This window comes from Prunus dulcis, chromosome 2 (genome assembly GCF_902201215.1).
Source record: "Prunus dulcis chromosome 2, ALMONDv2, whole genome shotgun sequence".
Classification (NCBI taxonomy): Eukaryota; Viridiplantae; Streptophyta; class Magnoliopsida; order Rosales; family Rosaceae; genus Prunus; species Prunus dulcis.
The window spans coordinates 6,398,088-6,419,222 of record NC_047651.1 but is presented as its reverse complement, the minus strand read 5'-3'; the positions used below and the strand labels follow the sequence as shown (position 1 = coordinate 6,419,222).

General features: G+C 36.5%; 3 protein-coding genes across 4 annotated transcripts; 1 reads left to right on the top strand and 2 right to left on the bottom strand.

Moving 5' to 3' along the window:
• The first annotated feature begins 1,943 nt into the window (after window positions 1-1,943).
• LOC117619870 lies at window positions 1,944-6,848 on the top strand. Its single transcript, XM_034349925.1, has 4 exons — window positions 1,944-2,236; window positions 2,405-4,151; window positions 4,236-4,440; window positions 6,444-6,848. Exons 1-4 carry the CDS (start codon window positions 2,216-2,218, stop codon window positions 6,703-6,705), a joined length of 2,235 nt encoding a protein of 744 aa, XP_034205816.1. The 5' UTR covers window positions 1,944-2,215; the 3' UTR covers window positions 6,706-6,848.
• A 1,079-nt stretch (window positions 6,849-7,927) lies between these two features.
• Window positions 7,928-11,116, bottom strand: LOC117619153 (calcium/calmodulin-dependent serine/threonine-protein kinase-like). Its single transcript, XM_034349026.1, has 7 exons — window positions 10,127-11,116; window positions 9,764-9,818; window positions 9,549-9,659; window positions 9,118-9,350; window positions 8,664-8,871; window positions 8,340-8,399; window positions 7,928-8,248 (listed from the first exon to the last, which is right to left on the bottom strand). The coding sequence occupies exons 1-7, from the start codon at window positions 11,035-11,037 to the stop codon at window positions 8,072-8,074; spliced, it is 1,755 nt and encodes a 584-aa protein (XP_034204917.1). The 5' UTR covers window positions 11,038-11,116; the 3' UTR covers window positions 7,928-8,071.
• Window positions 11,117-16,681: 5,565 nt separating this feature from the next.
• Window positions 16,682-20,578, bottom strand: LOC117617710 (ETHYLENE INSENSITIVE 3-like 1 protein). 2 transcript variants are annotated; one of them, XM_034347203.1, is made up of 2 exons: window positions 20,398-20,578; window positions 16,682-19,158 (listed from the first exon to the last, which is right to left on the bottom strand). In XM_034347203.1, the coding sequence occupies exon 2, from the start codon at window positions 19,132-19,134 to the stop codon at window positions 17,254-17,256; it is 1,881 nt and encodes a 626-aa protein (XP_034203094.1). In that variant the 5' UTR covers window positions 19,135-19,158; window positions 20,398-20,578; the 3' UTR covers window positions 16,682-17,253. The 2 variants fall into 2 exon arrangements, with proteins under 2 accessions (XP_034203094.1, XP_034203093.1); XM_034347202.1 differs by having other exon boundaries at window positions 16,682-19,257; window positions 20,398-20,577.
• Between the last annotated feature and the right edge of the window lie 557 nt (window positions 20,579-21,135).

Genomic DNA, 21,135 nt, shown 5'->3' with positions numbered 1-21,135 from the left:
CATCACTTCATTATGAGTGACGAGGGAATTTCCATAACATGCTCCTATTTCATCACATAAAACAAATGACAACATGGGATGCCTTCGCTTTCATATTTTTGATAGTTGCACTCTATTTGAACATCTTTCCCACCAAGGTACACATAACTCCAATTATTTTGCAGTTTACCATATTTCGCTAAAACATACACCGTCCTCCGAAATTATGAATTATTTTTTCATGAATGAGTGCTGACGAAGCATTAATTGCGTTACATACCAATAAAAAGCACCTATGAGTGTAAATTTGGGAAGTATGTTGCTCAAGACTTTTTAGTGTTGTTGTAAGCATTTTCTTTGACTGTTTTGGTCAAAATCATCCTTCCCTGAGATATTTCTCATGCGTTCTATGTCCCTATCAATTGCTGGAATGGATTCAAACAACTTAACGCCTTTCTTCAAGTAATCTTTTACAAACTTGTTCATATACTCTATGCATTGAGTAGTGCACATACCACCAAAAAACTTGGGTCTAAGGCGTGATTTCGATCACGCATCTCATTTTGCATACATTATTTGCATCCATTCCTTTTATTCATGTGTAGTAACTCTGTCCTTCAAAAACTCCAATTTCTTTTCAAACTCATTTACTGTAATTGGTTCCTAAAGATATGCTTGAAATGATCGTACCAATTCTTCATCTTTTAAGTTATTCTGTGCATTCCTTATCACGTGCCATGAGCACAACCTATGATTGGACATGGGCAACACATACTCAATTGCTTTGTGCGCATCGCTTCATCCCCACCCGTCAATATTGATGTAGGCTTCTTGCCTTTCATGGAGGATATGAATATCTCCAATAACTACTTTTATGTTCCAAAGGTCTCGTCAAGTAATAATGCACAACCAACACTCGCCCGGTGGTTGTTTGAACCAACAAATAACACTAGAGGCTTGTCATACATACTGGTTTTGTATGTGCTGTTGAATATGAGGATGTTTCTAGAGGCAACATAATCCAAAAGTGAAGTAGAGTCTCTCCAAAATAAGTTAGCAAGCCTATTCTCCTCATCTACACTGAACTTACAAAAAAATTCAAGATCCACTAACGCTTTCGCTTTCATGGAGGCGAGTGTATCTTCAGTGTCGCCATCTAACAATATTTCCCTACGTGATGCATTCAAATTCTTCCTTAAGGATCCAAGTCCTCAGCTCATGCATTGATGGAGGCTTAAATCCTACATCATAGGTGGTAATCCCTTCCACCATAGGTAGCCAAAATGGATCATTTACAATATTAAATGGGAGTGCTCTAGAGAAGAAAAAATGACCAATCTTTCGACAAACTTCCTTTCTTTCTTCTTGTTTGTATGCTGAATTTAATGCACTTTGTCGAGCTTCTAAAGTGACAAATCTCTAAGAGCCTCATCAACTGCAACACTTCTAGTACTGGAGATTCCATATTCTTCATCCAATGAAGTTTCCATACTTTGAGCCCCTTCTTATGTACTTTCCCCAATCTTTCTAAGCATTTCATTTTTCTTGCTTCTTTCAAGCTGAAATTTTTTCAAAGTTGCAGCACACTTTTTTTCACCTGCTTAAAAACTTTCTTACATGGTTGTTATTATACTTATATATATATATATATATATATATATATATATATATATAAGTACATGTCTTAATATATTAATTTAGGAAAAAAAAAAAGAAAAAAAAAAGTTAAGTAGAATAAAGCTACCACCCGCTGGAGTTGGAAAAGGCAAGAAAAATATTAATTCTTCTTGCCTCTTAAGTTTGTTACAATAAAGTTAAGAAAAAAAAAAAACAGAAACTTACCTTTTTTTCCTTAAAACATCCCGAGTGAAACGACGTCGTTTCATTAAACTGCAATCGAAATGACGTCGTTCTAATACAATGAACCTGAATAAAAAAATGAAAAAAAAGAAAAAGCACGCGAGTCGTCTTCCTCGCAGAGTCGCAGCCAATTTGCAGAGTCGCAAAATTTCTTCCGGTTCAGAAGTGTCCAGATCTGGCGCGCCTTGCTCCGCCTCACTCCGCCTGGCCACGCCTTGCAACGCCTCCTCACGCCTTCCCCGCGCTAAACGTGCAACTCGTGAAACAGCCGACCGCCTCAGGCGATTTCCTGCCGCCTCTCTCCGACGCGCTCGCCGACGCGCGAAGGCATGCCTTTGAAAACACTGCTCAGGAGCTTTCTGACACTTCCCCAGATATGCAGTACAAGGATACTCAAGTGAGCTATGTTTTGCATTCCCATTTAATATCAGAGCTTAGAGACCTAGGATTTTCATCTTATTATCTCATAGTATGGCCAAGGACACTAATCAATTCTTCTTTAATTGTATACATGTGTCTTTGTGTTCTAATTTTTACATTTTTTCTACCATGTGCTAATCATCAGGTTTCAGTGCCTCCCCGTGCATCCGATCCTGGCTGGGCTCATGGTATTATGGTGAATGGAGGTCGCCAGAAGATTAAGTGCAAATACTGCCATAAAGTAATGCTTGGGGGCGGAATTTCCAGACTAAAACAGCATTTGGCTGGGGAAAGGGGGAATGTAGCTCCGTGTGAGGAGGTACCTGAAGAAGTTAAAGTGCAGATTCAACAACATCTTGGTTTTAAAGTACTGGAGAAGCTTAAAAAGCAGAAAGGATTAAGTAATAGCAAGGATTCCGCACCCTACTTGCAGTATAGGGAAGGAGGAGAAAATGAAGATGGAATGAGAACTCAAAAGACCGTTTGCACACGAGGCCAGCGAAGGAGAAGGGAAAAAGAGGCTATGGAATGCATTTCAAATCAAATGAAGAAGCACAAAAAACGTTCTTTCCCTGCTGCAACAACTATTGTTGCTCAGCCTTTACATCAGAGTTTTGCTTCTCAAGAGAGCATAGCCCAAGCTGATTTGGCTGTTGCAAGGTTTATGTATGAATCCGGTATACCATTCACTGCTGCGAATTCGCATTTTTATCAACAGATGGCTGATGCCATTGCTGCTGCAGGACCTGGCTATAAGATGCCTTCTTATCATGCTTTGAGGGGAAACCTGTTGAGCAAAAGCGTTCAGGATGCAGAAGAATATGAAGAGGAACTCAGAAAATCTTGGGATGTGACTGGGTGTTCTGTCATGGTTGATAGGTGGGTGGATAAAACTGGTAATTCAGTTATAAGCTTCTTTGTATACTGTCCTAAAGGCACTCTGTTCCTCAAATCTGCAGATGCATCAGACATTTCAGAATGTCCAGATGCACTTCTTAATTTATTTGACTGCGTTGTTCAAGAAGTTGGGCATAAGAGGATTGTCAATTTTGTCACAGATGCTTCAGCCAGTTGTAAAGCTGCGAGAAAACTTCTAATGGAGAAATATAAAACCTTTTTCTGTAGTACGTGTGGTGGATATGGTATTGAATTAATGCTTGAGGAAATTGGAAAAATGAATGAAGTTAAAGAGGTCTTGGCAAAGGCAAAAAAGATTACTCAATTTATATACAACAGTGCTTGGATGCTTAATCTAGTGAGGAGGAAAACAGGTGGAAGAGACATAGTCCAGCTCGCAACCACAAGATTTGCTTCCACCTTCCTGACACTACAGAATATGGTAGCTTTGAAGCACCGGCTCGAAAAGATATTTGCCAGTGCTGCTTGGATGCATTCAACCTTCTCTAAGCAAAAGGCTGGACTTGAGCTGGCAGAGATTATTGCGGACCAACTTTTCTGGTCACTGGGTGATCAGATTCTGAAGGTGACTAAGCCCCTACTTTCTGTTTTTCAGCTTATGGACTGCGAGGAGAAGCCATCTGTTGGCTATGTGTATGATGCAATGGAAAAAGCAAAGAAAAGTATAATTGTGTCGTTTGACAATAAGGAATCTGACTACATGCCATATCTGGAGATTATTGATCACATTTGGCAAGAGGAGCTTCATAGTCCCCTTCATGCAGCTGCATACTATCTCAACCCATCTATATTTTATAACCCTAGCTTTTCTACTAACAAAGTCATCCAGAAGGGATTGCTGGACTGTATTGAAACCTTAGAGCCTAACTTAACAGCTCAAGTTGTGATTACTAGCAATATAAATTTCTACGAGGAAGCTGTAGGGGATTTTGGTCGACCTGTCGCATTACGTTGTCGAGAATCATTGGCCCCAGGTCAAAATGATTTTCATTGTTTCCAAGTTTCCAGATTCTTTTTCGGTACAGTGTAAGCATTAAACTATTTGTGTTGTTCTGCAGCTACTTGGTGGTCACTGTATGCAGCAGATTATCCCGATCTCCAACGATTAGCTGTCAGGATACTAAGTCAAACTTGCAGCATTATTCGATATAAGCGGAGTAGGACCATGTTTGAACGTATGTGTTTGAAGAAAAAGAACCGATTGGAGCAACAAAGGTTCAACCACCTTGCATTTGTTCATTTTAACTTGCACCTTCAACATAGGTAAGTTTTTCCATCCTCAGTAACTTCTTTTGATAGTCATAAGATATGTCATAGCCAGGAGTTACTCTCTTATCTCTACTAGCGCGTTTCTTTAAATATGTTTATGTATTTTTTACGCCAAGGTTGCACAAGATAGAGTAAATCTTAGTGGCACGTAGGTCCTCGCTGTATACTCCTGTAGTTCAGGGATAAATTCCAATGAAAATAGACCTATGTTAATTTATCCTAGAATAACTGCCAGAGTTATCGTGTCAGTTATCTTCTTTTCTTCCTTTCAATTAAAAGTCCTTGTGATGCACTCTGAAGCTCTTGAGGAAGGATAATGAACGCAGTCAAAATGTATCCTGGGACTAGCTAGTCTTCTGTTTCATTGGATAAGGATATATTTTCATATTTAAGCATGAAAATATGACTTTGGGGGAGACATGCTATTTTGTGAGTACAAGAATTCCAAAATTAATTGAATGGAAATGTGTATGTTTAGTTGGGATAAACTCGAATTTGCTTTAGTTTCCTCTATCAAGGCCATATGTTCCTAAGGGCAATCTAGCTTAAGATAATTAGTTTGGGTCTTAGAATCTTTGCTAGGTGTTGAGTGGGACTGTGGGACTCGTTGCTATGAGCCTGAAGGAAGTAGTTGTTCCTAAGAGAAGGTGGTACTGTATAGGATGCTAGATTAACATATCAGAGACTTGATAGATAAATGTGAGAGTGAGGCACTTCCGGACGGAGACTATAATGAATGCATTTAAGGAAAATGAGGGTTGTGGGCCTCTCGGTCTCGGTCATTGATGTAGTCACCTTCATAAAAGGTCATGGAAGAGGGGATGCCCATTCCTGCATTGTCCCTCATTTTTAATTAGCAAGCCAATGCCCAAGAAGCTTTCCCTGTGCTCTCTCTCAAAGTTTCCATATGTATTTTGGTCAAGGAATACATTCTGTTATTAAAAGAAAAAAAAGAAGAAGAAGAGAGTTTCCTCCATTTGGTGAAAAAAGTGCATCTGTCCATTGAGCCCTTGATGGGCTGTGTGAGTTTTGGTTCCTTCCCAGTCCATGATAAGATTATGTTAAGGCATTGTTCAGTGCTATGCAGCAGTATATGAAAAGTAGCATGTTACTTTATGTTGCTGACAATATATGACTTATAAGGCCGTTATTCTATAAAACTTTGCTATGTTGGACACCAATGGTAAAAATTTAAGACTAAGGAGTGCAGAAGTTGAAAGGTGTTGTGCATTTTTGTAAAGAATTTAGACATGATTATTAGTTTCATAATTAATTATATAGCTAGATGCTAGTTTCATGATTATTATCCTAATATAGCTAGATGGATTTTTAAGTGAAAGCAAATATGTATTTATTGACTTTTCTTCTGTCTAGACTTTTGGAAGTTGACATTATTGACACAAAACACTTGTGTTCTTGTTTGCGAATCATAACAGAGTTTTCTTACGCCCTCATTGAATAAATATTAAATATAATTTCTAGAAGCTGTTGACTTGCTAGTTCCGGAATCAGAATGCCTACTTTTTTGCAAACTGTTTTGCATAGTGTAATCTAGTTGCCCTAGTCATGTTTTTTTTTGTTTTGTTTTTTTTTTCTTTTACAGAGGAATTATTTAGTGTCGTGACTGTAGCTAAGTAGCATCTTTTATCTTTTAATTAACAAAAAACAAGTGCATTTTATATATATTATTTTCTAGTAGGTGATTTAATGGATTCAAATTCTTCCCAGTTCCCATTAACCCAGATTAAGTCAATTTGGCTGACCCAGTTCAACAATTTTGTGAAATATTCCTTAAACTTAGTATTACACGTTTACAAATTTATATGTGTGAGCAAAATAAATTATTATTTTGCTTTGGATAATAAGGAAGAATTTTGAAATTCCACTGGCTAATTGGTAACGTTTGTGAGCCCTTAACTGTTCCCATTCTTCATCAGCCTCAACTCTTTTCCTTTTTATTTATTTGTTCTATCTCGTTTTTTGTTTATTGGAAGCAGGCGTTCTGAAGCAAGTAAAGCCATTTATACGAGAGGTACACTCGATCCTATATGCTTAGAAGCTATCGATGCCAACATGGGAGATTGGGTGGAAGATCTGGGAGCTATTGGCAGCGATGGCCTAAGCTGGATGGACGTGACAGTCCCTGGTGAGTGGAAATTTTTGAATCATAGAGTAGAGAATATGGATGACTGTAATGACAGTACAGATGATAGGGGTAGTGATGATGGGAAAGGTGTGGACACAAATGATGACATGTAGTATAGAATATCACAATGGTTGTAATAACTGTACAGATTACTCTGCTAGTTGGTGGCATTAGTTTCTTTCCTTATATTCTAGTATGAATTGCTGGATATAACGGACTTTAATACGAATTAACAGAACTGTTGAGTTTCATTGAATCATTTGACTGATGCAGCAGTGTGCTATGAAACGGAGAACCCTGCCTTGAACGTAAGATTATAAAAATAAATAAAATAAAAAATGTTTACAGGGGTGGGTAGTGAGTTGTGTCAATCAGTATAGTCTAGAGATGAACCACCCCAAAATGATCATATATCAATGTCTTGAATATGGTTTAGCTAGGTGACTAGGTCGTGAGCATGAATGGAGTTACTCTTTAGCAGGAACTATTATTATCCTTTTTCTGTATATCTTGTATCAAATCAAATTTTTTGAATATTTAGGATCACAATTAAAGACATTCTCTCTTCATTTTGTGCTATAACTTACAGTATGTATACTTAATACGTTAATAAATCTTATAGTGTATGGATTACGAATTTGTACTCGGCAACTCGATCTTGGTGACTGAAACATAATTTTTAAGTTTCCAGGAAAAGAAAAGAGGGAAAAGGGAATTTCCAAAATCTGTTTTTATTAACTTGGGACAAGAACTTGATGAATCAATGATAGGTTTTTAGTTATTACTGTCATAAAGGTCAGGCCGCAGGAAGAGAGCAAAACCTTGATTTCAAAAAATTTCTTTTGTGCGTCTTGCCAAGGTTCTCTTCAATGGTATGAGAGTAAATATTTAAAAGGAAATCTCACGATCTTCCTTTCTTTGCTTGGCATGCAGATGCCACTTTTGTTCTTTCTTTGTATGGAAAACACAGGTTAGATTTTTACAGGTAAATCATAAATAGTTCATTAGGGTGGAGCGAGTGATGACTATTTTAGAATGCCAATAACAGCTCTATATGCTTTGGTGGTAACATCAAGGCATATATCTTGAATGGCTGGCAAATAATGCTAACAGAAGATTTAAAATTTGTGCCTTGGCTGCATGTGGCGGATTGGTTATCTTTTTTGGTTTTAAATAAAATCATCCTTTTTTTTTAATTATAAAAAACTTCTCAGACCAAAAAAAAAAAGTACTAGGGCTAGGGATTGGGTTTTCTCATTGCTGCTACTGAAAGAAAAGTACTACCTTGGATTTCGATTTTGTTTAGTCTGGAAGTAAAAGTGACAAAGCTCCTAATTTCCATGGCAGAAGTTAGCATTTATTTTCAGCTTTTTGGTCATTGGTCTTCTATTGCCTATAGCATATATGTCCAAAGAAGAAGGAAATTAACTTCCAGAATTTAGTGAAAAAGTTGATCGCGGTTGTGGATGATGGGAGAAGCTATAATGGTCGAAGAGAGGAGAGGACTACATCTTGGAGAGAGCTGTCTCTCTGCATGGCAGCTTTGAACTCATCAAAGGTAACTTGTCCATCACTGTTTGCATCCATGCGATCAAATATTTCATCCAATTTCCCAGGTTCAGTGATATCAGCTGGAAGGCAGTCATCTGGTAAAGCCTGCTCAATGTAATTTTATTTGGTCATGATCTTATTTGAAACTAATCAAGCAAGCAAGCTATACCAAGTGAGATGAATTAAGAGGCATTACCCTGAGCATAGATGCCACTTCTTCTTTACTGATGCATCCAGACCGATCCGTATCGTACATCTGCTTGCAAAATCAAAAGAGTGAGACAATTAGCATAGGGTTCATGAATAATGATAGTGAAGAAGGCAGAGCAAGAGAGAAGGAAATTTGGATTACAAAAACTTTATGACGATGAAACTAGTAGAAAGATTTAACCGAAACACTCCCTAGGTTCTTTAATTTGGCCAGGAAGGTTTAATTTCCTGAGGAAGCTTCATTATGAGTCGAAATTAGTTCGGTTAGAGTGAGATTTTGTTCATGTACTTGTACTAGATGAAAACAAACCTGGAAGCACAGGCGGAGTGCATCATCTCCTTGTGAATTCTTGAGACTAGAGAACCCACAGAGGATCTCTCGCATGTCAACTGTTCCATCACGATTGTTGTCGAATAGGTCAAAGATCCGGGGTGCCAAAGGGATTAATGACGACATGTTCATTGCTTTCAGCACCTCCTCAAATTCAGATAGAGTAGCATTGTCACCTTTTACACATCTGCACTTTGCCAAATTGGTATTCTTGATCAGAATATATATGCATTGGCTCACCAGAGAACTTAGGATTGGTTAAATGATCCACTTAAAGAGAATTCCCTTTGGTTATCTTCATAAGCATGATTAGTTAATCATTAAACTGAACTTGTTATGTAGCTGATGTGCTACAAATGTCTATGCCTGGCCTGCATTTTATCACCATATTCACAGACTTAGTAAGATGCAAAACTCTGTTTTGACTACTCACATTTTCTTGAAATGTAAACTCAGTTTCTGGATTTCATCCGGTTTAAGGTCGTGGGAACCTAGTAGTGATTTTAGCTTCTTTGTCCTTAAGAAAATCGAGCTGGTCCACACACTAGCTATTGCTGCAGCACGGAGTTTTCGCCGAGCATTAAAACTCTGCAGTCGTGACACAATCTCAGCATCCATTTGATCTTCTTTGGCTGAAAGACCTACAACCCATGGATGGTCCAGAAGCTGTTTAACACAAGAACTAAATTAGTTTAAGTTACAAACCTAGATGAGTTCATTGTGAGATACCAAGAACTGTAATACTCTATAAAAGTGCATTTAGTTGAAGTTTACAACCCATGCCAAGTTGCCATTTAACTCTAGCTCAGATCAGATATCTTATGACTTAACCCAGAAAAAATAGGAAATTAATTGCTACCCTACCTCTTGAGCACTAGGTCTCTTGTGAGGGTCAACTTTGAGGAGATCCGAAATTAATTGCTTTGCTGACAAAGAAATGCCCTTCCAAGTTTTCTCATAGAAACTGAATTCTCCCTGCAGGAAAAAGTATTTTCTCTTGTAACTTTAACAGAATTTAAAAAATATATATATCATGTGAATTTCTATGTTCTAGTATAATGTGAATAGAAACGACTTACAGCCATTATCATCTGTTGCTTTTGCCGATTCGACTGAGCAATAAAAGGTGGGTACCTAAGGCATTGTACAAGAATTCACACGTTAAGAGTGCTCTAGAAATTTGTAGAAATTGAATATTTCATGACATTTAGAGATTGACTTGAAATTTCTCTGTCCTTAAATGGGATTGCTTAAAAAACGTTGAGCAGAGTAAAGTAAATCCGGGATCCAATTAAAGTTAAACTATGCCTTAATCACTACTAATATTAGCGAACGAGAGTCCAGCACAGTGAAAAAGGGCTTTGGTTCCCAAGAAAAAAAAAAACACTACTAATGTTACAGTCATCTGTTTGGTTCCCAAGAAAATAAAGAGGAGAACATACCCAGAGAGAAGGATATACAAGATTACACCCAGAGCCCACATATCACTCTTAGAAGTGACTTGTCCCTGAGAAAGAGCCTCTGGTGAGACATAATCTATGGAACCAAACAACCCAACAACAGGATCAGTAAACTCCTCCACAGAACTGAGCCCAAAATCCATAATCTTCAAAGAAGAATCATCAGTATTATTCAAGAACAGGCAGTTCTCTGGCTTCAAGTCCCTGTGAACAATATTGGACTTGTGAAGAGCTGCTAAGCCTTGAGCAATCTGCCTTACCACAGCTGCAGCTCCAGCCTCAGAATACCTTTCTTGCTTCACAATCCTATCAAACAGTTCACCCCCAGAGCAAAGCTCCAACACAAGGTGGACCCCATTTTCATCCTCATACACATCATAGAGGTCAATGACATTTGGGTGTGGTGAGACATTTTCAACTATTCTCCTCATGACCAAGATTTCATTTGTGAGCAAGACATTTGATATGGACACCTGCTTCCGGGCTTGGAAAGCAGCAGCAAAGCTTTTCTGATGATCACCGGCACCCGATCTGCCGGGCGGAGGGTTTGATGGTCCAAATGGCCTTTTGAGGGTCTTGATTGCCACATTGTTTTTGTCACTGCTGCCTGATTTTCTGCTGATGCCTTTTCTCACTACAGAGAATCCTCCTCTGCCTAAAATCTCTGATATCTCATACTCATCTGCCAGTCTTCTTGTTTCTTGTCCCATGACGATGACAAAAAAAACCTTGAAGAGATCGAACTGGCAGAAGGGGAGAGCAAGAGAGAGAGAGGGAGAGAGACCCCAAGAGGGATAGAATAGAAAGAAATCGAATCTTTGAATCTGATGATGAGAAGCAGTCGCAGAGAAAATAATGTGTATAATATTGGTGAAAGGGCAAGGTGGTTTCATTGATAAGGGAGAGAAGTTGAAACGGGCATTGGAATTACATGGATTGACATCAGCTTGTGAACAGTTGTTCAACTTGTTTAATGCATAAAATATGAGAAAAAAGATTTCAAAGGGACGTGAGGGAATATATTGTAGGGGTAGGTGATGAGGAAGAAGAGACAAAGACAGAGTCAACTGTCAAGCATGTGCACAGAAATAGGGTTTCTACTGTTTGTTTTGATTAATCTCTCTTGCGTGTGCAAGGAAATAGTGCTATACTCTCTCTCTCTCTCTCTCAACCTGTGGAAGGTCCTTGAAACTCAAGTAATACAACCGGGAGCTTAATTTGTTTGGATTGTAATGATGTCAAATATGCATTGTAATTGTAAAGATATTGGGATCTTTTTACCGGGTACTTATCAAACATGTCTTCCATGAAGCATATGGCCGCCAACGCCGTGACGGGACATGTTTCTACAAATACATGGAATGTGGTTCATCACTATTATATTCATTAGAGCATCTATAATTATGCTTTTATTTTTTAATTAAAATTTGATTAAAAACACATAAAAGTTATTTTAGGAATTCTCTATAAAATTTGAACTCCAATCATGCTTCCTAGTTTATGAAGTCATAAATACTATAGTTATTTTTTAATTCAATATGATTGGTCCATCTTCATTAAAAAAAATTGTTAGCATTAATTATAAGTTTAAACTACTCATAAAACAAAGCAGTATTAAATTATATTGAGCCACTAGAAATCCTTTCTCTCTCCTCTGGTTTAGGAACTCCTAAATGGCTCCCGATTTATGAGGTGGATAGGGAGTATGGTTGGAGTTGTATTTTTTCAATTCGTCCCTAAAATCTGTCTAAGAAGGTGGTGTGGCGAGCCCATTGTAAATGCTCTTATCTCCACCTTTTGTTCTTTTGTAACATATGTTATTAGTATAGTAATTAGTAGCCTTTAACCTAAATTTAGTGGGTTAATTTTCTATGGTTGTAAGCCTATAAATAGGTACTTATAAAAGATGAAGATAACAAGTTTAGAGAATAAATTCTCGTTTTTTCCTTCCCCTTATTTCTCTCTACATTTTCCCTCTAGTTTTATAATAGGTTATTAGCATGATGTTGCTCTTGATATTATTTATTTATTTTTGAATTTTATTTTTCTTCTGAGTTAGAATCATTATATGATATAGAATTATCTTTTTACTCACCGTCAGACTTCACCATGCTTGTTTTTCTTTAATATAAAATAAAAAGTTTCTTAATCTTAGGCATGAATGCCATGTTTGAAAATTTTGTTTTGGTTGCATGTTTGCTTTATTTTTCATCTCTCATCTTATTCAGCTCTGGTGCTTTAATCATTCTAAGACGATATGCTTTTTTTTTTCTTCGTTAATATTTATGGCATTTTGTAGGTTACATGACTCTCGTTATTTCATATTTTCATACAATTGTTTAGTTTATTTATTTATTTATTTCTTTAATCATGATTCTAATTAATTATTATATCTTATAATAAGTTTGTATTATACAAGATATCAGGACATGAAGTTCCTCAATCTTCATCATATAGCTAGATTAAGACTTGAATTTCCTTGATAGAATTAGAATCTAAAGTTCTTTGATTCTAAATAATTGAGGACCTGGTTCCTCAATTCCAATTGTAAACATCCCAAAACCAGAAGTTTTGATAGATGTATTAATGTTTACTCCATAAACAATAACCACTAGAAGTGGAACAAATAAGACAAGGCAAAGGGCCCCAAAAATATCACTGATAAGGTAATTGAGGAAGCTTGTCATAGGTGTGCTGCATCGGGCATTGGGTACATGTCTATCGCACGTCAAAATATTTGGTAGATCTTTACCAAGCCTCGATCATGGACAAAGAAAGCAAAAAAAAAAAAAAAAAATTGTTGAGACACATTGGTTTGAACCTGATCTTTTAGACTGACACCAAGTGGATATAACCCACCTTTATGTTTCAACCTTCTTTGCTGATACTAATGGCAAATCACATGATTCTATAATTAGTGGTGGAGTCATCCCCAGTTAATTTGATGTCTTATTTTCTTTTCATATTTTTAACTTAATTTGGATATTTTATTTAGATCTCATTTGCTGTTTTTTTTTTTTTCAATTAATATATTTTAATTTATTTCTCGTTTTGAGTCCTTTTAAATAAAGATAGTATTTCTTTATCTTTGTGTTGGATTGTTAGTTAATGTTAATGTTTTTGCATTACTCTCAATATTGACAGCCAAGAGGCGTCTATTGGAGAAACTTCCTACTTCTTTTGTGAGTTTTATTACAAAACCATTAAAGTAGTTGAAGCCCATGCCATTTTATATAATTACAGTATTAGTTCGGTTGAGGCATGTTTCCAACCGACAAAAATCCCTCCGTACATCTCGTTTATGTGTTTTATTTATGTGCTTATTGCACAAACATAATGAATGCACTGAATTATCAATGCAAATTGAAAATCTAAGTTGGTTTTGGTTATGTTTGCACTCTACATTATGTTTTAAGGATTGTCCATTTGATAAGACAACTTTCCCGCCGTCAGGGGGAGATATGACAGTTCCTGAAGAACATCATGAAGTAGTGCTAAATCAATCCACTATTGTCTCATCAGGATAATGCATATGTAAGTTATACATATGCTAACATGGATTGATATTCTCGTATCACAATCCATTAAAATTATATTAAGTGATTATCAATAACTAATATGTTGCATGCCTAAAGCATGACAGACCTATAGGTTCTAAATATTTAACTCATAAGAAGTGGAGATCATTTGAAAAATTCAAGCCTTATAGAAAATAACGCTCTATAGGAGTTTATGATCCACATATTCTAAATAATTCATCTTAAAAGAGATGTTTATCCCATAAGTGACAATAGAAGCCTCTTAAGAGGCATTGGTACCCCAAAGCAATGAGATATTTATAAATTATGCATGCCCATGAGAATTGTGGGATCACAAATTGATGATACATTTGGTTTATTAGTAGCGTCTACATTCATAAAAGGCTATGATTATATTAAATCTCGTTTCATGAATTGACAAGTTAAGTGATTGGCCAAAATGGAAATAGGCAATTTCATTTGTCACTAAATATAATGTGTTGAATATTAAACCTATGGCTCAAATACTGAATTACAAATGTTAAGCATGAAGGTTACATATTGATGTTTATGAAGTGAAATACGATCACTAATATGATATAAGGTTTCCTAGTATATACATGGTTTTAGTCTCCCGCCCCATTGTAGATGCATCCATATTTCTATAAGTACAATTGTTATTTTAACGCTGAATTTATAGCATGTGTTAAATGCATATTTATTAAGACTGTATGGTATATGGAAATCTTCAAAACTCATGAAATATTTGAGATATATCACATGAAGCGACCCCTTCAAGGATATAAAGTACTAGAATATTCTTAATTAAAAGTTAACACTAAGAGTCTAAGTATTTTGAATTCAAATGTGATATTGATGTAACATATTCTAACTATTAGATTAGTTGTTGATGCTCCTAAAGAGTTCAATCATTTGAAAAGTGAAAAGCAGGTCGAATAGTGTGATAAACAATCATGTATGAAGACAATGTTACTTGTATTGCTCAAATTAAAGAAGAGTTCATGAAGGGTGATATAGTTTCAGAAAAAGCAAAGAAATTGGAGTCAAACAAATTTGTTCACAAGATAATTTGGCAAACCCTTTTTACCAAAGCTTTTCCAAAGCCTATATTCCCGAAGTTAATGAAAATCAGGAGGAGATATCAATCAGGGGGAGCATCCCAATTCTACTACATACATGACATATGCGCGTTGTACTCTTTTTCCCTTCGACTAAGTTTTTGTCCCACTGAGTTTTTTCTAACAAGGTTTTAACAATGCAACATAAGCGTGTCCAACACCATATCAATCATCCAGAAAAAAGTTACACTCTTTTTCCCTTCTTTTCGGCTTTGTCCCCTTGGGTTTTCCAAGCAATGTTTTTAATGAGACAACAATGTCATTGTATGGTGGACATCCAAGGGAGGGTTTTATAAATCCATGGAATGTGGATAACCACCATTATATCCATTATCTCCACCTTTTATTATTTTGTAACATATGTTGTTAGCATAGTAATTAGTAGCCTTTAACCTATATTTAGTGGATTACTTTTCTATGATTGTACGCATATAAATAGGTAATTATCAAAGATGAAGATAACAAATTTATAGAACAAATTCTTGTTTTTCCATTCCCCTTATTTCTCTCTACATTTTCCCTCTATCTTTATAACATATTTTGGTTTTTAACTTCCTTCCTAAAATGTTACTTAAATTTGAATTTAACTTGTATGTTTGTAAGATCGCTTGAGGATCTTATTTGCACTTATGTTTTTAGAAAATATTTACTATATTTCATTTATTTTAATTCACATAACATTTTTTTTGCAACTTTTAGTGGATATTAAGAAATAATTACTTTTCTTTTAGGGAAAAAAAAATCAATATATTGATATAAAAATTTATAAATATCCCCCACTAAAGCACCATCAATGATAGCAGGTGGGTCTTGATACGAAGATGATACATCATTCACAAATAATGTATAACAAGCTAATCTATCCGTTATGATATTGGCTTCTATAAAAAGAAAACAACGAATATCACTACTTAAATGTCTTCAAAATTCTCTAAAATCCTCAACCAAACGACTCAAAAAATAGAAATAATTACATATTTAACAAAACTTTATTTGCTTTTTAAAGAAATTATTATACAATATTGTAATACCATCAATATCGTACTTCAATACCACACTATAATTACTTGTTTGGGACAATTGTATTTAGTGTTTTTTTTTTACTTGGCAATTGTTTCACCTAAAGGACAATCCAGAGTCCAATTTCCTTACGCATGAAGTGGCCCAATAAGAAGAAGATATGTGGTACCTTTAAAGAAGAAGATAAATTTCAAGCATTCATTCAGAATAAGCCCTTATCATTCTACATAAATTTTCTTCTCTTTGTTTTTTGTTTTGTTTTTGGTTTTGGGGAAGAGTGAATTTGATTGCTAAAGCACGTTTTTCTTCCACAGTTAAAGTACGAACACTTTTCTATGCGTATAGGACTTGAACATACCTTAAAAAGAATTGTTCAAAGTCTTGAGACTGAGTCAAAAACTTTTCCAATTATTATTACCATCTCCTGTTATTATGCGTTGAAGAATAACAAATTACTTTGAGAAAAACTTGCCCAACTTTGACCCAAGCCTAACTGCGCTTTGAATTTCAATTTGCTCTTGGAATCTCCTTTATTGCAACCATTCGGTCTCTTCCAGGTCATTTTTTTTTTTTCCATACCTAACATAGAAGACCATTGTGGCTGATTTGACAAACAATTTCAGTGCACAAAATTAGAAAACCATGCATATCACTTCAACTAGCACAGTATGCACCTTGGGCACTTTATTTATTTATTTTTAATGTAGGACGTCGGGTGCAAAGGTAAATGCTCTTAACTACTTGAGCTACAAGCCCTTTACTGCAACCTAATCACTCTTATGCAAGAAGATTAATACTAATTTTCCTATTTCAGCTTTATCATAAGGAAGTGCGAAAGCAATGGCATAAAATTCATAGAATAAATCAGAACGAGTATTGTTGATAGCAAGAACAGTTGAAACCAATCTCTGCAACCCAGCCAAAGAAACAAGCAAAGGGTAGCTAAATATATCAAACCACCACATATATAGATCTCTGTATACATTGCATAACCTATATGCCAACATTTGAACCGGAAACCAGAAAATGTTTCTAACATTTCAACAAAAGTACTGAAACTCACATTTGGGGTTTTCCGGTCCTTTATTGGCCCTACTCAATACTGCAACTAGATAACCTTATACTCAGATGAGAAGGTTGCAGCAAGAGAACCCCCAAGTTGTTAAGGGTTATAAACATCTAACAAGTCCAACAGATAAAATGAACTAAACATAAAAAGAAGCTTCACCTAATGCTTCCAGAACTGTGTAAACTGCCCAAACATAGATTGGAGCAGTCAATATAAACATCTAAACAAGTCTGAAAGATAAAATGAGCAACTAAACTTAAAAAGGAAGCTTCACCTACTCGGTCCACAACTGTTTGAAGATAGCTTTCACCGCCTCCCCTCCAACACATGTATTGGAGCAGTCAGTACAAGAAAAACCCAACTTTATGGGAACCAAAAGGATGCATCTTGCTTTGGTGGGTCCAGAACATTATAGTCAGCTGGTGCCAAGTGAAGCGGGGAGTCAAATCTTAGGTCAACAGTATCATTGGGATTGTCACCAAATGGAGAATCAAATATTGTGCACTGATCAAACTGAACTTCCGTGGATGGGAAAGCTTGACGATGCATAGGCATGGGGGTTGTTTCAGACATGTTGCATCCCATATCCACAGGCATGGGGGTGGGTTCAGACATGTTGCGTCCCATATCCAACCTTTGACCAAAGAAATTATCATTCATTGCAAAACGAAATTCCGCCTGCTGCTGGTTGTGGCCTTCTACAACATTGAGGTTTCCAGGACTGGAGTTCTTGTTCTGCTGAATATTACTATCATAAAATGACATAAGCTCAGATATCATTTTCTGTCCATCATCGGCCAGTCCAAATCCTGAAGCATTAAAACTACCTGCCTGGCTCACTGGTTGTTGAACAGCTTGTGTTGGTTGACCAAGGGGTAGAGAGAAGACCGCAGGTTTTTCATTGTTAAGTTGAAAGCTGGACATTCCAAACACTTGTAAAGAATTACTCCGGTATGCACAATTCAACTGGTGATTGTTTCTTGCAGTTATGTCGAGAAAAGCCCGACGATAATCATGATATGGGCATTGGGGGTATTCGCAGGTGTAAATGTTCGGATTTAGCATAATTGGTGGCTCTTCAGCCAGCTGCTTCCTCTTTTGACCAAAATCCGAGTTGATCTCAATGAGCTCTCCCTTAATCTGCGGTACCGGCCTATCTCTTTGTCCAGCAGTACCAATGTGGAAGTGATTAACATGAGGTTTGCAATCCTCTATTTCAACATTTTGTTCATCATCAATCCCTTCAACATCATAATCACTGGTTCCACTGATTGCAAAAGAGCCACTTCCACCAGCCAATAGAGGAGGACATCTATCGGGATACAAACTCCGGGCCAAAGCTTCCTCCTGGTTTATAATGGCTAGCCAAGTGGCGCTCTCCTTAGCAGTCATTTTGTCCTGCAGACATTTAGACTGACGAACAAGCTTGCGGATCTTGGCAATATCTGGTGACATGTGCTTTATCACAGCCGTGAGAACACCAACCTTCCACGCCTTCTTCAGATCATGAGGCTTCTTGTATGGAGGAGGACCCTGATCCTTGGGCAGATTCAATTGAGGCCACCATACCTCATTACCAGTAGGCCACCAAGGTGGGGCAACACCCTTCTCCAATGGGAAACGTCTTTGGGGTGGATCACAGTGCTGCATCAGTGCAGACAAAAGTGAACCAAGAGTGGTGTCTTGGAGCTCCTGCAAGGTGTGAGGAGTTGATGCCACTCCACTCCAGTCTTCATCCTTCCCAGGGATTGAATGATCTGCCTGATACTTGGAAATTGCAGCTGGGCCATTACGATCAAATCTTACTTTTTCTTTCCACCATGCTCGGAGATTGTCAGAAGCGCCACTCACTGGTTTTCCTTTTTCAGGGATAATCCCATAAACGAAACCCTGAGCTTTGCACACTTCCATCATTTTCAGCATATATTTCAGGATTCCGTCTTGTGCCCGTGACATCTTCTTCCTCCGAGCTTGTTCCTGTGATTGACGCTGCCTTGCATTGTCAACTCTTTCCTTTCCCTTATTTTGTTCTTTCAGCTTCTTCAATAGCATTCGATCTCTCCACATCCTCTTCTCAAGCTCGTCAACATCCATTTCTTCATCACTATAATCCTCCTCTACTGTTGCCTCTGGTTCATGTTCTGGAGCTGCGTCGAAGCCGTCGCCGTCGCCATCACCTTCCCTAGAGGTAGTCGAAAGAAAGTCAAGCTCACCACAGAAACCCATTTCCTCAAAGATCCCCATCTAGCACCGGCACGAAGAACAACCCTGATGATATATTTATGGTATATAAATATATATAAAAGAAAGGGTAATCAACGCAGTCTACGACGGATTCTCCGTGAAGAGTAAATGAAATTCAATATTCTGCCAATGAAATAAATAACAAATAAGTTAGTTAAACCCACAATTAGTATATCATAGATCAGGTACATTGAACTAGCAATAACAACTTTCATCTAATGAAAGAACATACAAGGTAAGGTACATAATTTCATTAACTACAAGTAATTACAAACATAAAAGGTAATACGCTAAACAAGTCAGAACCACTTACAAAAGAACCATAAATTAAATGCATGAAATCAACAAAAGATCACAATAAGTTCCTTCATTTTCACATTCAAAACGAAACAAAACAAAATCCAAGGCTCTAAACCACGAAAAGCAAAAAATGATGAGGTTCTCGAAAAACCGAGAAAAAATAGAAAAACAAAAAGGGAAAAGTGTCCATCAGTGACACAAAAAAATGAGATAATCGCTATAAAAACCAAATTTAAGTGACAAGTAAATACCTTGCAAATGTGAACCACTAAAGCAGAGAGAACAGAGCCAAGCACCCCCAGATCTACGAACACTCAGATTCATTTTCTTCACAATTACATGTTACTCAAATTCATTTTCTTCACAATTACACGTTATCATTAAGTATTGACAGGACCAAGTTTCAGGTTTTATTTAATTTATTGTTTTCGGTTTACACAAACGGCTATAGCTTATAACGCAGGTTTACAGCAAATTTTCCACCTATGTAAGCAACATAATTCACTTATTAATTCTTTTTCATAATTCAATATAAATCCGGAAATTCAGGGTAGCCATCTTTTGGACCAAAAGGCTAAACCTATCTGTCCAGCCAGATCCAAACATATAAAACCTAAATTCTTATACAAGAAATTAAAAGAAAAAAACGCAAAAATAAAAAATCATATAGAAAAAAAAAACATATATATATATATATATATATATATATATTTACCATGAAACAACAGGCATATCAAACAAAACGCAGACACAAACTATTACATACTTTTACAAATGAGTAAGAGAAACAACTCCAGACAGTGATGCATATCAGATACACAACAGCAAGCAGATCAACCATCAAAAACCATGAAACATCAAAAGATTGAGGGAAAAAAATATTTTTACAAAATTCAGCAGCCATGAACAATAAGAAATGAAACAAGTACTTTTTTAAATAAAAGAAGCAGAAAATGAAGGTACCATCAAGCTCCTCCAGCACTCTCTGATTGCTCGGAGAGAGAGAGAGAGGTTTTTTTTTTCTTTTTCTGGTCAGAAGAGAGAGAGAGAGACAGATAGACACAGAGAGAGTGTTTATTAGTGGGTTTTCCGAGCTTTTATAAATGGAAGAGAAAAGATAAGAACGGTGGTGGGCTTGCAGGGACAAGAAGGATATGAAGCAACAACAGTGACATTTTAATTTGGAAGGTGGCCTATTTAACTAGGGTTAGGTGACGTTTTAACCGTGGTTAAGACGTGGGTAACCTTTTTGGCGTTTGGATACGGAAGACTCTTTTATCGCAGTGAGATTTTCTTCCACACTTTTTCTCAACCTGAAGTCACTGCTGCTTCACCAAACGTGCGTTACATCCCACCATTTTGGTCAATTCGTAGATATTTTTATATTTGGTCAAGCAGTTTTTAGCTATTATTTATGGATTCCGCAAATTATTATGCTAAATTCCATCATTCTGTATTATTTATGGATTCCGCAAATTATTATGCGAAGCTTATCACAATCACAGAGTGATGGAGTTTAGCACAGCGTATCAGACGTTTTTAATGATTTTAGTATTCATTTATTGTAACATACGTGCAATATGAGTATCAGATTTTCTTCTATGTAATCGTTTATTACGTCAATAATTACAAATCATTTATGTTGTCTAAGTTTTAAAAAAAAGAAAAAAAATTACATAACTATTTGTTTAATAGTATTTA